This window comes from Vipera ursinii (assembly GCF_947247035.1).
Source record: "Vipera ursinii genome assembly, chromosome: 2".
Lineage (NCBI taxonomy): Eukaryota > Metazoa > Chordata > Lepidosauria > Squamata > Viperidae > Vipera > Vipera ursinii.
The window spans coordinates 236,419,664-236,435,184 of record NC_139513.1 but is presented as its reverse complement, the minus strand read 5'-3'; the positions used below and the strand labels follow the sequence as shown (position 1 = coordinate 236,435,184).

Here is a 15,521-nt window from a genome sequence, read left to right as displayed (position 1 = left end):
GAGAACATGGTTGTTGTTCAATAATAAAATTAATCCTCAAAAATACAACTTGCCTAATAATTCTGCACTCCCTGTATAGTTTGCTCTCTCCCTCTCTCATACCTTCATCCACTCAACTGCAGATTGCTCCAGCAAGTGTTTATGCTCATGCTTACCTTATTACTGCAAATAAATCAGTCTGGCATTTATACCAAGTGTTTAAACAACATTTAAGAAGTCATGAAACTTTTCACTGAAATTCAGTGAAGTCATTACCACCTTGCATTTGTCCACATTTATTGTAATATCTTGCATGATATATTCAGACTGCTCTCACAAACTTTTGCAGATTAAGAGCAACTTTATCTTTCATACCCATCCAGTGTCTAAGACTGTCAATGTAATGGTAGATTATCCACACATCACAATCATAACTTATTATTCATTTCAATTGTGGAAATATCATCAAAGCCATCTATACTTGGACCTTACCTATGACATAAAACTGAACCGTTTAGACCAGCATTTCCCAACCTTAGGAACTTGAAGATGCGTGGACTTCAACTCCCAGAATTCCCCAGCCAGCTATGCTGGCTGGGGAATTCTGGGAGTTGAAGTCCACGCATCTTCAAGTTCCTAAGGTTGGGAAACGCTGGTTTAGACCAGGGGTGTCAAACTGCCAGCCCACGGGCCGGACGCGTCATCGGGAAACCACGCCCACCCCATTGCCGGCAATGGTGAAAAAGCTCTGATACGTTGTGCGACGCCATGTGACATCGTGAGTTTGACATGTCTGGCTTAGACTGAGAAACATTAAAGCTAATGAGCTATGCATTACATCCCCATAGTGGTTTTGATAGATTACACCCGCCCCACAAAATGGAGGCAGTTTACTTCAAGTCAAACAAACTATTGAAGAAAAGCATGCATTGGCTGATTACAAAAATGACAGCCAAAAACAAGCATTGATGCAAATTAAAAATGGAAACTTACTGAATGTGTAGGAAAACAAAACATAAAATATCGAAATAATGTAATAAAAACAAGAACAAAATGCTGGCCCAAAAAAAGCATTATACGGAGGAACTCCATGCGTATGAAAGCCAACACCAGCTAAAGAACTGATAGATTTGATTTCACGTAACAGACAATAAAATATCTGAATTCTTTCATTCTATTCCTTTATTGAATTCTTTCAATAATAACCTCACCTTAGACGATATGAAGTACAAAATAGAAAAAGAGCGATAGATTTGAATGTCATCATCTAGCGCAGGCATGTCAGTCGCGACATCACGCGACGTATCGCAGAGTTTTCCTCATTGCTGGCAATGGAGTGGGCGCGGTTTCAGTATGATGCATACAGCCCAACGGGCCAGCAGTTTGACATTTCTGGTCTAGAGAAATAATATCAAAAGCATACCTGAAAGCACCACAGGTTTAGATGATTGGTTTAATTTTTCTGCATGCTGTTTTTCTTCCAATACTGCCAGCATGCCTCCTAAATCAAGCTCTACAGGAATCTGACTTTTTTTTCTATTCTTCTTAGATGGAAGAGCATCCTGTAGGTAGCAAAAAAAATAATCCAGATTTTCTCCCATTCCAAATTCTATCTAAGAAATAAAATGTATGTGAGCATGCCTATCCAGCAATATTCATATAGCCTACAAACAAGTTAATGCAACACAGAAATAATAAATTCACCTGCATTTTCCTTTTTTCTATTGGAGCTGGTGAATACTGTTTGCCTGTTTTTCTTGTTGATAATGTCTCTGGCATAGGTACTATTAATTCCTTTGGAGAACGGTCATGAGACTCCAATCTAGAGAGCTCTGTGATTACCTGGAAAACAAATAAAATGAAAAAGGTATGAAGGGTGAAAAGGTATGGCTCTCAGTTGAGTAGTCTAAATACAAGTAGTCCTTGTTTTGCAGTTGAATTGTTTAGCGACCATTTGTAGTTACAATGGTGATGAAAAAGAAACTTTGCAACCAGGCCTTGTATTTACAGGTCTGTAAAGCAAAGGAAAGCTGAAGTAAGAACACATACATTGTTGCGGTTTCATTTAGTAACCACATCACTTAATGACTAAGTTGCTGGTTACAAAACCAGGACTACTTGTAGATTTTAATCCATTCCTCTAAGTTCTTATGAGCTGACAACCTTCAAATCATGAGGTAACAGGGATTCTAGCTATTAACTCCAAAATTATAATGACAGATTTTGATCAAGTGATATTCCATGGATGCTTTCACACATGCATCTATTCCTGCTTCAGTTCTTTAGCTTCACATATATCTCTGTGCTATATGTGATAAGACTGTCATCCAATCTTGCAGGCACGGGGTTGTTGTCATCAACAAACAACTTTGGGTCCACGTAATTACCAAAGTTTTTCTAATGTGTGTAGGGCAGCCATTTTTAATTCATTGGGAGCCAGGAAGCAGTTTTGAGACTTCACAAAATACCTTCTTTGGGTACTTGCCTATTCACAAAATTTTATGAAAATACAAACCAGCAAAGATATTTTTCCAAGGTTATTTTCTAACACTGCAGCTCTCTATTAGTTTTATTTCCTAAGAAACCTTATGAGGTGTGTTTGCAGCCTTCAAGAATTTTGGTTAAGAAAGATGATACTGATACTTCGTATCATATCATCTTCACTGGATTGCAGGGAAACTGGTGGAGACAAAGGAAATTTTTGTTAAGAGTATCTTTCTTTTATTTTTATTCCCAATTCCTTTATTATGACTGATATCATTTATCAGCGGACTGATAAATGAAGTCCACTTGACCAAAGTGCTCAGGACCAATTTGAAATGAAAGAGGAATAAATCCCAGCCATTAAAAAAAAATAAAACTGTTAAATTTACTTGGTATTTGGATCATTTTTTTCTCTTTTTTTGTACACCATTTTTTTTCTTTTTTGTTGTTAGTGCTGGGCATATGTTTTTATTTTGTTTGCTTTTCTGTTTTGTATTTTATCTTTTATGATAAAACAAAATAAATATACTTAAAATAAAAATGAATACTCATTTAAAAATGAAAATAGAGACAAACAATAATTCTTACATTAGTCTTCTCAATAATAGGTGTTACACAAGGAATATTTTCAGTTGCCTGTTTATGTTTTCTGTCAAAAGCAGCTGCTAAATCTGGGAATTCTTCAACATCCTGCATAAATCAAAATAGATTATTTGAGTAGATCTGGATAGGAAACTATTTATTTTTACATACAATTCAGAGACTGCCTAATTCCTGAGAATTTTTTAAATGACTTACAATTAAAAAAAGAATACAAAAAACCCACTGAAACAAAACTGCGGTTCAAAGACAAATATTCCTCTATTTTTACAATGTGTATGTGTCTCTGTATTTATTTGTTTATTTCACATTCAGAGAGGAAAACAAATCCTTAATTTGGTAAAGATATTGTAACATTTTTAGTGGAAACAGTACTAATTCAAGTTATAAACTTAAAAGAAAAATAATCATTATACACTATATCAGTTTAACACTTAAGCTATTTTTCTTAGTAGTAGAACTTTTATAAGAAGATTGTGATTTTCTCTACTTATGATTAGGTAAAGGTTCCCCCGCACATGCGTGCTAGTCGTTTCCGACTCTAGGGGCCGGTGCTCATATCCGTTTCAAAGCCGAAGAGACAGCGCTTGTCTGAGGACGTCTCCGTGGTCATGTGGCCGGCATGACTAGACGCCAAAGGCGCACGGAACGCTGTTACCTTCCCACCGTAGTGGTCCCTATTTTTCTACTTGCATTTTTACGTGCTTTCGAACTGCTAGGTTGGCAGAAGCTGGGACGAGTAACAGGCGCTCATTCTGTTACGCGGCACTCGGGATTCGACCCGCCAAACTGCCGACCTTCTGATCGACAAGCTCAGCATCCTAACCCACTGAGCCACCATGTCCCTTTACTTATGATTACACATCATTAAAAAGTAAGATAAAAATGATAAAGCTTTATTTTTAAATAGGACCTGGCATTTTAAATAATTGAGGGAAGAAATTTATACTAAAGCCTGCAATTTAGGCTTTTTATTTTATATAAAATAATATTTATGTGATTTTGGATTGTTCTGTGGAGCTTAAATCATAATTACTCTATTTCTTTAAATTATTCTTTAATATAATTCCTTCACAAACATATGAATAAATAATTAGCTGAGTCAGATAATTAACTTTAGCACCTCAATTCTTGGAGGTTCTTGAACTAAAATGCTCTGGGGAGGAAGTTTCTCTACTTCACTGCATGATCTGGTTTTCTTTTTCTTCTTCTTCTTCTTCTTTTTCTTCTGATCTACTGTTTCTTCAAGATCATTTGCATTTTCTCTTGTTTCTGATTGCTGTATAAGTAGAAGTAAATAATTTTTTAGGAGAGGATTAAAATAAAGCCAAGACTGTATTGTAGGATAAGGCTACAATTTTAGTTACAATTATCTACCCTCAAATACAGTTCAAATAAGCTCTTAGTCTCACATAGTGAGAAAACATGTTTTCCTACCTGGAATCAAAGATAGGAAAATGACTCCCTATGTCAGGGCTTTTCAACCTTTTCAACCATTCTACCACTTTTAGGATATGGCAACATCCGAGTACCACCAGTCGCCTAGCAACGTGTCAAAAACTTGATAACCAAAAAAAAAAAGGAAAAAAGTGATCAAGTACAGGTAGTCCTCGACTTACAACAGTTCGCTTAGTGACTGTTCAAAGTTACAATGGCACTGAAAAAAGTGCCCCCCAAGCCACAGCTGACAAAGACACCGGCCTGCCCGCCTGGCAGCCCTCTTCCTCCTGTCCGAGGTTTCCATTGTTGTGAGCATTTCTGTTGAGGATTGACAGCGGGGGTGGGGTGGGGGGGTGTTTGGTTTTTATTCCCCCCGTCTGCTGGGTGGTTGCAGCAGGTTTTGGTCACTTCACATGACCCTGGGACACTGTGACTGTCATAAAAATGAATCAGTTGCTAGGCATCTGAATGTAAATCACAAGACCCTGGAGATGCTGCAACATTCCAGCTGATCGGCACTTCTGGGCTCAGCAGAAGCGCCGGGATCAGCACCGAGCTCCAGCTGGAGCCTGGCGCTGATCCTGGCACTTCTGCTGAGTCCTGACGGCCCCGAAGCACTGATCCTGGCGCTTCCACTGAGCCCTGCAGCTCCAGCCATCTCTCGCTCAGGCTTGTGCGGTATTGCCACTGGTTCAGCTCATTCCCCTCCCCCGCTACTTTTCTAGGATGGTTGCGTACCACCTTCCAGGTGCCAATGTACCACAGGTGGTACCCGTATCACTGGTTGAAAAGCCCTGCCCCATGTCAGTGGTTCTCAACTTTTTCTTCACCACACAAACCCTTTAAACCCTTTTGTGGCCATGGCCACGGACCATTAAAACTTAACTCATTTAAATCATAAATTTCTTCGAGCCTTTGCAGACCCCGTGATCGCATCCTGGCCCCACAGGGGTCTATGCACCAGTAGCCTAATTCTGTCCTTATTTTAGCCACTCTGCTCAATTTCATAACATGATTATAAATGTATGTTATATCTATACTAAGAGATAAAAATCAGGTTTTTTTTCAAGATTTAAGAGGAAGGCATTTTATAATTAAAAGAATAGAAAACAGTCTCAGGAAGGTTAATAGCATGCTATAAGGAAGTGAGGATATATGTTTTATTGCTTTTATCTTTTTTATGAATTTATTGCTATTGTGAGCTACCCAGAGAGGTTTAAGATGGATAGCCATATAAATATTTTAAATAAATAAATATAAATAAATAATAAACATAAATAGAAGAGCTATGTGGTAGAAATCAAGGAAAGTTGATCAGGGGGTGATTATGCCCTGGGAAGAAAAAATGTGGGTTACTTAATCTCATTTATTTATTTAAAACATTTTTATACTACTTCCATTAAAAATATTCTAGAGAAATAATGTGTTTGATTTTTATCACAATTATCAATCTGCCTCTTACAAATCCATGTATTCAAATATTTTACACTGCAGGTTCACTAAAGTTCTGGGTAATTATAAAACAGTGAAAGAGCTTGGAAACTAAGCTTCATACCTTGCAATCCTCAGGAGCATTATCTGTTTTTTTATTTCCAGAATGATTGCTTGCCAGAATTGAAGCTGGAACTGAAACAACTTTTTCAAGACTTTGTGAAAGCACAGTGGCCCAAGACAAGGGTGGCTCAGTGAAAAGGTCTGAATGTGCCTGAGGAACTGAGAACAGACAGAATATATATACAAACTAAGTAGTATCAACCACCAAAGTTCAGCAAGATATACTTTTAATAGGCTATGTCAGGGGTAGGCAACCTTGGCTCTTTTATGACTCATGGACTTCAACTCTCAGAATTCCTGAGCCAGCATAGCTGAGTTTTTCTGAAGCATAGCTGGCTCAGGAATTCTGGGAGTTGAAGTCCATGAGTCATAAAAGAGCCAAGGTTGCCTACCCCTGGGCTATGTCAAGCTTTCTAAGAAACCCTTTCTAAAGGCGCTATTTTAGAGAAGTATTCCCTCTCATAAAATAAGTATTATATTTAAGGACAGCCTGACAAATAAATCTCAACAAACCTTCTGGTGACATACTGAACTGTAAAATGAAATCATTAAAGGAGAATATTAAAGGGTTTAAATGAGGGGTCCGTGGTGCTTTCTGAGCTTGGCTGTTTTTTTTTGCAGATGTTTCATTACCCAAACTAGGTTAACATCATCAGTGCTAGTAAGGAGTGAGTTTGCTCTGTTTATATTCTAGTAACTTGCCCTGTCAGTGTTGGGGGTGGCCTTTCAGATTCTTTGGTTGGGCTGTTTACCCTCAGCTTGTATGGCAGTTCCTTGATTGGGATATTGTTTACTTGACTATTGTTCTGATGTTAATCTTGGAGTTAATCTATGCTCATCTGGGTGCTGCTTGCTGGTGGAGAGGTGTTTTGGTCTTTTTGTTCCCTTTTTGGCTTGCTGATTGTGTCGTTTGCATAGTATGTAGATACTGTTCATGTCTATGTGTCTATTAATGGCTAATCTGTCAGAGTGTCAGGCTTCTAGTGTTTTTGGACTTGGCTTTGTTTAGGAGATGGGACGCGGTGGCTCAGTGGGTTATGTCGCTGAGCTTGTCGATCAGAAGGTTGGCAGTTTGGCAGATCGAACCCCGAGTGCCGCGTAGCAGCGCGCCTGTTACTCGTCCCAGCTTCTGCCAACCTAGCAGTTCGAAAGCACGTAAAAATGCAAGTAGAAAATAGGGACCACTACGGTGGGAAGGTAACAGCGTTCCGTGCTCCTTTGGCGTCTAGTCATGCCGGCCACATGACCACGGAGATGTCCTCGGACAAACGCTGGCTCTTCGGCTTTGAAACAGAGATGAGCACCGGCCCCTAGAGTTGGAAACGACTAGCACGCACGTGCGGGGGAACCTTTACCTTTACCTTTTTTTGTTTAGGAGGGTCATAGTTTCCCAGACCTAACCATAGTTTCGACCATGATGAGCACAGATTAACACCGACAGGGCAAGCCACTAGAATGTAAACTGAGAGCAAACTGACTCCTTATTAGCACTGATGATGTTACCTAGTTTGGGTATTGAAATGTCTGCAAGAAAACAACCAAGCTCAGAGGGCACCAAGGTTGCCCCGTATAAAATCATGGTTTGTATTTTATGTATTAAATGAAAAATGGAGGTCTTCGATAATTACAGGGAGTGCAGAATTATTAGGCAAATGAGTATTTTGACCACATCATCCTCTTTATGCATGTTGTCTTACTCCAAGCTGTATAGGCTCGAAAGCCTACTACCAATTAAGCATATTAGGTGATGTGCATCTCTGTAATGAGAAGGGGTGTGGTCTAATGACATCAACACCCTGTATCAGGTGTGCATAATTATTAGGCAACTTCCTTTCCTTTGGCAAAATGGGTCAAAAGAAGGACTTGACAGGCTCAGAAAAGTCAAAAATAGTGAGATATCTTGCAGAGGGATGCAGCACTCTTAAAATTGCAAAGCTTCTGAAGCGTGATCATCGAACAATCAAGCGTTTCATTCAAAATAGTCAACAGGGTCGCAAGAAGCGTGTGGAGAAACCAAGGCGCAAAATAACTGCCCATGAACTGAGAAAAGTCAAGCGTGCAGCTGCCAAGATGCCACTTGCTACCAGTTTGGCCATATTTCAGAGCTGCAACATCACTGGAGTGCCCAAAAGCACAAGGTGTGCAATACTCAGAGACATGGCCAAGGTAAGAAAGGCTGAAAGACGACCACCACTGAACAAGACACACAAGCTGAAACGTCAAGACTGGGCCAAGAAATATCTCAAGACTGATTTTTCTAAGGTTTTATGGACTGATGAAATGAGAGTGAGTCTTGATGGGCCAGATGGATGGGCCCGTGGCTGGATTGGTAAAGGGCAGAGAGCTCCAGTCCGACTCAGACGCCAGCAAGGTGGAGGTGGAGTACTGGTTTGGGCTGGTATCATCAAAGATGAGCTTGTGGGGCCTTTTCGGGTTGAGGATGGAGTCAAGCTCAACTCCCAGTCCTACTGCCAGTTTCTGGAAGACACCTTCTTCAAGCAGTGGTACAGGAAGAAGTCTGCATCCTTCAAGAAAAACATGATTTTCATGCAGGACAATGCTCCATCACACGCGTCCAAGTACTCCACAGTGTGGCTGGCAAGAAAGGGTATAAAAGAAGGAAATCTAATGACATGGCCTCCTTGTTCACCTGATCTGAACCCCATTGAGAACCTGTGGTCCATCATCAAATGTGAGATTTACAAGGAGGGAAAACAGTACACCTCTCTGAAGAGTGTCTGGGAGGCTGTGGTTGCTGCTGCACGCAATGTTGATGGTGAACAGATCAAAACACTGACAGAATCCATGGATGGCAGGCTTTTGAGTGTCCTTGCAAAGAAAGGTGGCTATATTGGTCACTGATTTGTTTTTGTTATGTTTTTGAATGTCAGAAATGTATATTTGTGAATGTTGAGATGTTATATTGGTTTCACTGGTAAAAATAAATAATTGAAATGGGTATATATTTGTTTTTTGTTAAGTTGCCTAATAATTATGCACAGTAATAGTCACCTGCACACACAGATATCCCCCTAAAATAGCTATAACTAAAAACAAACTAAAAACTACTTCCAAAAATATTCAGCTTTGATATTAATGAGTTTTTTGGGGTTCATTGAGAACATGGTTGTTGTTCAATAATAAAATTAATCCTCAAAAATACAACTTGCCTAATAATTCTGCACTCCCTGTATTGTATACCTTGAAACAGACTAACCACATGTATGGCTACTTTATCCACAGAATGAATGGATTTTAAGCATATGCATTTATAAAGTAAGAACTGGAATGTGAATTAATGCTTTAAACTCTAAAGTAGCAGGATACAGCATCAACATGAAGCCAAGTTATACTAGGCTGGATAATGCTTACCACCAGGATCTGATGAAGAACTTAAGGGTCTTGTAGGGAAATAATTTTTCCGACATACTTCAACCTGTAGTAAATATTGACACCTTTAGTTGAAAACATGCACAATTTAGCATAATTTAAAAATAATTCATCACATGCACCACTACTCGGAATCAATCAGGAACTAAAGCCTCACCATGATAATAAATAAAATAATAGGTTCATAATAAAATAAAAAAACTGGTCCAGAATAGCTTCAGTTGTTGCAAAAAACATCTTGCTTCATTAAAGGAATTCTTTGCGATCTAGTATATAATTTATGTACAATGGAAAATCCATATTTAGTTACGTTCAATTACAAATTTACAAGAGCCACTGGAAATAAAGTACAAATATATACATACACAAAGATGCATACACACACACATTTTTTCTGCCAGACAGACATAAAAATTTTATGCTTTTAAATCCTCATTTTTAAAACCTTTAAGTCTTTTATACAGAATTTCTTTGGAATAGGGGGGGTTTATATTTTTGCAAAGTGGTCATTACTACTTATAACTCTGAATTTTCTATCTATTTGCATGTAATAAATGAAGCTAAACTCATAGAAGAATGGGAAAAAAATTAAAAAGAATTGGAGAAATTCAATCCTTTAACTGAGCAAAGTCTATGGATGAAGTTTAAATTTATTAGGCCCATTTAACTCAACGACCATACATCAAAACTCACATTTGTATACTTGGCTGTCTAATTTTTTATTTAGCAAGTATTATTTGTAAATTTGATTACCTGCTAGATAGTACAAAGGACTTAAGCCATATTAATACATTCAATGCATTGTTCTCACCATGAGACAACTACAAAATTATTACAGAACAAAAGAATAGACCAACCCACGCAAAAATTATTATATACACAAGGATAATAAGAAATATTTAATCATTTTTAGTTGCCAACCCAACTCTCTCTCTTTATAAATATAAATCAAATTAAGTTCCCCCCAAAAGAGGATATTTTATACATAATATATAAAATAATCAAAACGTCATTTTAGGAAGACTTAGAGGAACATTTTTGATAACTAGAATTTAGTTCCAAGTTTTCTCTAACATGCAATGGAACTGACATTATTGATGAGATATATTTCTATTCACGTTCCTTAATAGAAATTGGCAGTTGTACTGATTAGCAAATGGTTTCGTATCAACACCTCTATGTTCAACATTTCAAACACTATCCAGTGGCTAACCTCTTTGGTTATGTTTGAAATTGCAAGTTTTCCTGGAGGTGTCAGAGGCAGCTTATCTCCTTCTGCTGAGCCCACTGGCCCCCATGCATGCTTTTGAAGATCCAGGAGATTGTTACTTTCTAGGTCTTGGAGTTTTGGGAAATCTGACAAGGTCATTTCAAAGGCAGGTTCTGGAAGATGCTCAGCGTTTGGAATTTGCTTGAACTTCCCATTCATAACTTTAATAGGCCTATCTAATTTAAAACAAAATGTAAACACTAATGGTTACCTTTTTCAATAACACATAATCAGTTTACTATTTTTTTAACAGTTATTTATATATAGGCCAGATCCTGAAACAAATTATTCTGTTCAAGACTCAAGCCACTGCATTCTATCACCCTGTATAGTGTATTTCCATCTTTCTCACCAGCCAAGCCAACCAATGATTATATCCCTACTAAGCATTCTTAGTTCTAATTAGGTTGTTTCCCTTCATTTCCCCTCCTGTTTGATTTAGGCGTCAAACTTGTAGATGCACACCTCTGTGCCCTGTTCCAGCTAGGTGCAAAATCTCTTTTTCCCCCCCAAAAGATTTCTATAGGAGCCTCTTTGTTTCAGTAGAAGGAATATTTTAGAATATTTTCTCTGTGTGAATGAGAAAGTGCTGCATTTTAACATTCCTTAAGTATATTATTTAATAACGTATGTTATCTAGAAGTGTTCTTACTGTGTATTCTGGCCTCTTTTTTTTCAATCATGTGAGTCAGTGTACCAGATTTAATAGGATTTCTGCTATGCAGAGCAGTATAAGATGCATTGTCTGTCGATCTCCAGGTAAAATCACTTCCATTGGGCCTTTTATTCTCCAATCTAGTTTCATTATTTTCCAGTCGTCTCTGTACAAAATAACAAAGAAAAACAATACGTTCCAAGTTGAATTTCCTAAAATATTTCCTTGTTTATTCCACTTATATTTACATTTATTCAAATACTGATCAGTTATTCAAATAAAGCATGAAAAACAAAATGAACATTCAAGAATAAACATAGATTATACCTAAAGGAAAGATACAGCCAAGAGAATATATTTCCTCCTGGGATTAATGCAGAAGAAGATCCTTTTGCCTCTATCTAGTAATTGGTCCCTTGGATAGAGGGCACAGAGTTGAGCCTCTTCTGCAGATCTTAATATTCAGACATGTTCATATCAGGAAGATGATTTCTTAGATAGCCCTCTAAACTTTAAAAATGGTTAATACTATCTACTTCACTTTCCACTGAGGAAACCAATTGCAGTAATACAGATACAGCTATATGATTCAAGTACTGGTTTGCAGCTCAGCTCCTGCATTTTGTATTAACTAAGGCTTCTAGGCTTTTTTCAAGGATATCCCTATGTGCAAGTAGTCCTCAATTTATAACCATTAATTTAGCAACCTTTCAAAGTTACTGAAAAAAGTGATTTGTGACTAGCTCTCACAACTATAACCATTGCAGCATCCCCACGTTTATGTGGTCAAAATTTCGGTGCTTGGCAACTGGCTTGTGTTTATCATAGCTACCTAGTCCTGGGGTCATGTGATCTCCATGTGCAACTTTTCCAGGAGACTTCGAACAAGCAGTGCGGGATTTGTTTAACAACCTGGGTGATTTACTTAGTAACTATGCTCCCCACCAAAAAAATAATTGTAAAATTAGATGTTACTCACTTAACAATTTCCCTGCTTAGCAATGGAAGTTCTGGTCCCATGTATGGCTGTAAGTTGAAGGCTACCTATGATGCTCTTTGTAAAAGTTGCATTGAAATACAAACCATGAACAAGGGTGTTACCACATCTGATTTGTCTTAGGAAAGGTCCCAGCTAACACAGTGTATCTATTTGTGCAATCATGTTCTTTGTCGCAGTCATTACTTGTGAATCCAAGGACAGCTAAGGATCAGGAAGAATACCAGGAGGAGGCCCACAGGTTTTCCTTTAGGCAATGTTCCAACAGTATGCTTCCTTCTTTGGAGATGAAGAGCAAGAGACGAGAATACAGAAAGACACAAAATAGCTCTCTAAACCTTTATCACTTACCCTGGGAAAACAAGCACATTCTTTTCTGATGAAAGAAGTCTGTTTGGTGTACTCTCTACCCCGTTTAGTAGAAATGTTCTGATTCTGGAAGCTGGAAACTGCATGTGTATTTGGTGCGGCAGTAAGAGAATAAGGAGAATTGGTGTACTCTTCAAGAGAAGCACATCCTGTAAGATTTTGAGATGCACGCTGAGAAAGACAGGTGGAGGTATCCCATGACACTTCTTCAATATACAGCTGTTGTCTTAAACAAAACAAGCATATTGATTTTTAGCGGAACAGGTTACTCAAATACATCAATATTTTACAGTAGGAAAATAATCCCACTTTAGAAGTAGGTTTTTATATCATAATATGGGTGGTATTCAAATGTAACAAATTATGAAACAATTGTTATAATGGAAAAACATGGCTTTTTAAAGCTATAACAAATCACTTGGTTTGTTTTGCTAAGATTTTTTTGAGAAGGAATAAACATAAAATGACATAAAATATGGAATGAAAGCTGATTCATAAACTTCAAAAATACACGTGTTAGGTTACAGATGTAGAATTTCTTCCATATACTGCATGCAGTAATATGCCAACAAAGAAAAGAAGATACCGTATATACTTGAATATAAGCCGACTCGAATATAAGCCGAGACCCCTAATTTTACCCCCAAAAAATGGAAAAAGTTGGTGACTCGAGTATAAGCCGAGGCTGGGAAATGCAGCAGCTCACCTTATGCTCCTCTCCAGAGATCTTCCCTCAGCAGCGGCCGGCAAAGTAGCTCGCACGCGAAACAAGCCCGGCAGAGGAGCCGGAGCGGCGAGCAGAGGCGCCCGGCCCAGATCCTGCAAGGCCCGGCCGAGACGCGCCCCCAGCAGCGGAGCTGCTCCGGCTCCTCTGCCGGGCTTGTTTTGCATGTGAGCTACTTTGCCTGACGCTGAGAAGACCCGCTTGGGCACTCGGGTTGGTGTCAGTCTCCGCAGGCCCTTCTCGTTTCCAGGAACGTCAAGCGCGCTTGGCTCTCCACCCCCACGGCAGGGCAGGGCAGGGCAGAGACTTGCTCGCCCTTCTGACGGCCCTGAAGAGAAACGAAGGGCTTGCAAACTCCCCGCGAGAAGCTGGGCGAAGCGCGCGGCTGGGCGAGTGTGTGCCTGCGCGCGTATTTACGAAAGAAACGCTCCGAGAGTTCTTCTTTCTCCGCCCCCTTGGGGGGAACTCTAGCGACTGCTGTAGCCGCGCTTCTCTTCTCGGCTCCGAAAATAGGGATTTCTACTCTCTCTCTCTCTCTCTCTCCCCTCCCCACCCCGCATTCTCCTGCCTCTTCGATTGCGACAATAAAAGGGCGAAGGGTGCGCTGGTTTCTTCCTCCTTCCTCCCCCCCTCCCCGAATGTCAGGTGAGGCAGCTGGAGGTCTGGCCGGGAGATTGTAGCCGTTTTGAAACGCCGCGTCTTGAAACGCCCGATCAGCTGATTTTCGGGTGGAGGAGCCGCGGCTTGAATCTGTTTGCATCTGCCTGAATTAGACCGAAACGGCCTGAATTTGACCAGAGTTGCTTTGTAATGGCTGGAGGAACTGCAGAGGAGGTCTTGCCGGGAGATTGTGGCCGTTTTGAAACGCCGCGGCTTGAAACGCCCGATCAGCTGATTTTCGGGGCGGAAAGAGCCACGGCTTGAATCTGCTTGTATTTGTTTGAACTTAACCAGAAACGGCTCGTAATGGCTGGAGGAACTGCGGAGGGAGTGAATGCTCCAGCCTGGAATATTTGGAAAGGCTGGGGGAACCGGATGAACTGCAGCTTAAGCGACTGTTGCCGGAGGAGCCATGGCTTGAAACGCCCCAGTTTTGGGGCAGCGTTTGCTTGTTCCCTCCCTCCCTCCCTCCCTCCCTCCCTCCCCTTTCCCTCCTCTCTAAATCCTTCCTTCCTTCCTTCCTTCCTTCCTTCCTTCCTTCCTTCCTTCCTTCCTTCCTTCCTTCCTTCCTTCCTTCCTTCCCCAGCCCTAATCCGGAAAGTGGAAGGAAAGAAGAGTAAAGGCTGGGCGGAGGAGGAGGGGAAGTTTAAAAAGGGGGCGGCGTTCCCTTTAAAAGGCCGCCCGCCACGCCGCGCTCCCTCGCAGCACTCGCGGCGGCTGGCTTTTTGGCTCCCGGTCTCCCCCAGGCTTCCCGGCTGTGATTGGCGAGCGAGCCTCCCGAGCTCCGGCGGCCGTGACATCAGCAGAAGCGGAGCAAGCAAAAGCGAAGGGGGAAGGAAGTTCACCAGCAGCACCTCGAGCCCGCTCCGAGCGCTGGCGGACGCGGAGCCGAAAGAGAAGCAGCATCTCTGCGCGCCCGGGCTGCTGGGGTGAAGTTGCAGCCGCCCACCAACCAGCCGAGGAGACTCTCGCTTCCCCCCACCCCCCACCCCCCACCCTCCCTACATCCTGAGCCTTCCAGATCTTCGCCTGCCTACTCGCGAGCAGGCATGTTTTCCAGCCAATCCGGGCCTGGGAGCAGGGCGCCGGCGGCACGTCCACTTTCCCCGCACTCTCCGTTCAGATGGCGCCCTTTGAGCCTGGAGTGATGCGGACGTCGGAAAAGGGCGCCGGGCGAAAGCAGCGAAGCGGGATCGCCGCGTGCCCCCCACTCCTCCTCCTCCTCCTCTTCTTCTTCTTCCTCCTCCTGGTCGGCTTGACACCCCCATTTCGGCTGCTTCGCAAACTGCTTCCTCCACCCCACCTCACCCCTCCCCGCAAAAGATGCCGGGGTCGACAGCGTTTTTTCTACCCGGAACAAGCAAACACGCAGGCAACCCTGCACTATTCAGCTCAGTGA

The 15,521-nt window shown here is 41.0% G+C and overlaps 1 protein-coding gene across 4 annotated transcripts in view; it reads right to left on the bottom strand.

Moving 5' to 3' along the window:
• The window catches only part of SECISBP2 (SECIS binding protein 2), a 61,162-nt gene that overhangs the window by 38,390 nt on the left and 7,251 nt on the right, over positions 1-15,521 (bottom strand). For all 4 annotated transcript variants that reach the window (XR_014491339.1, XR_014491340.1, XR_014491341.1 and 1 more), the window contains exons 3-11: positions 12,721-12,964; positions 11,370-11,538; positions 10,661-10,893; positions 9,430-9,493; positions 6,059-6,216; positions 4,187-4,342; positions 3,052-3,153; positions 1,684-1,821; positions 1,403-1,541 (exon numbers count right to left, since the gene is read on the bottom strand). Coding sequence is in view for 1 of the 4 variants with exons in the window: in XM_083353792.1 (XP_083209918.1) it covers positions 1,403-1,541; positions 1,684-1,821; positions 3,052-3,153; positions 4,187-4,342; positions 6,059-6,216; positions 9,430-9,493; positions 10,661-10,893; positions 11,370-11,538; positions 12,721-12,964 (1,403 nt within the window). In the remaining 3 variants the exon portion in view is untranslated. The remainder of the gene's footprint in view (positions 1-1,402; positions 1,542-1,683; positions 1,822-3,051; positions 3,154-4,186; positions 4,343-6,058; positions 6,217-9,429; positions 9,494-10,660; positions 10,894-11,369; positions 11,539-12,720; positions 12,965-15,521) is intronic.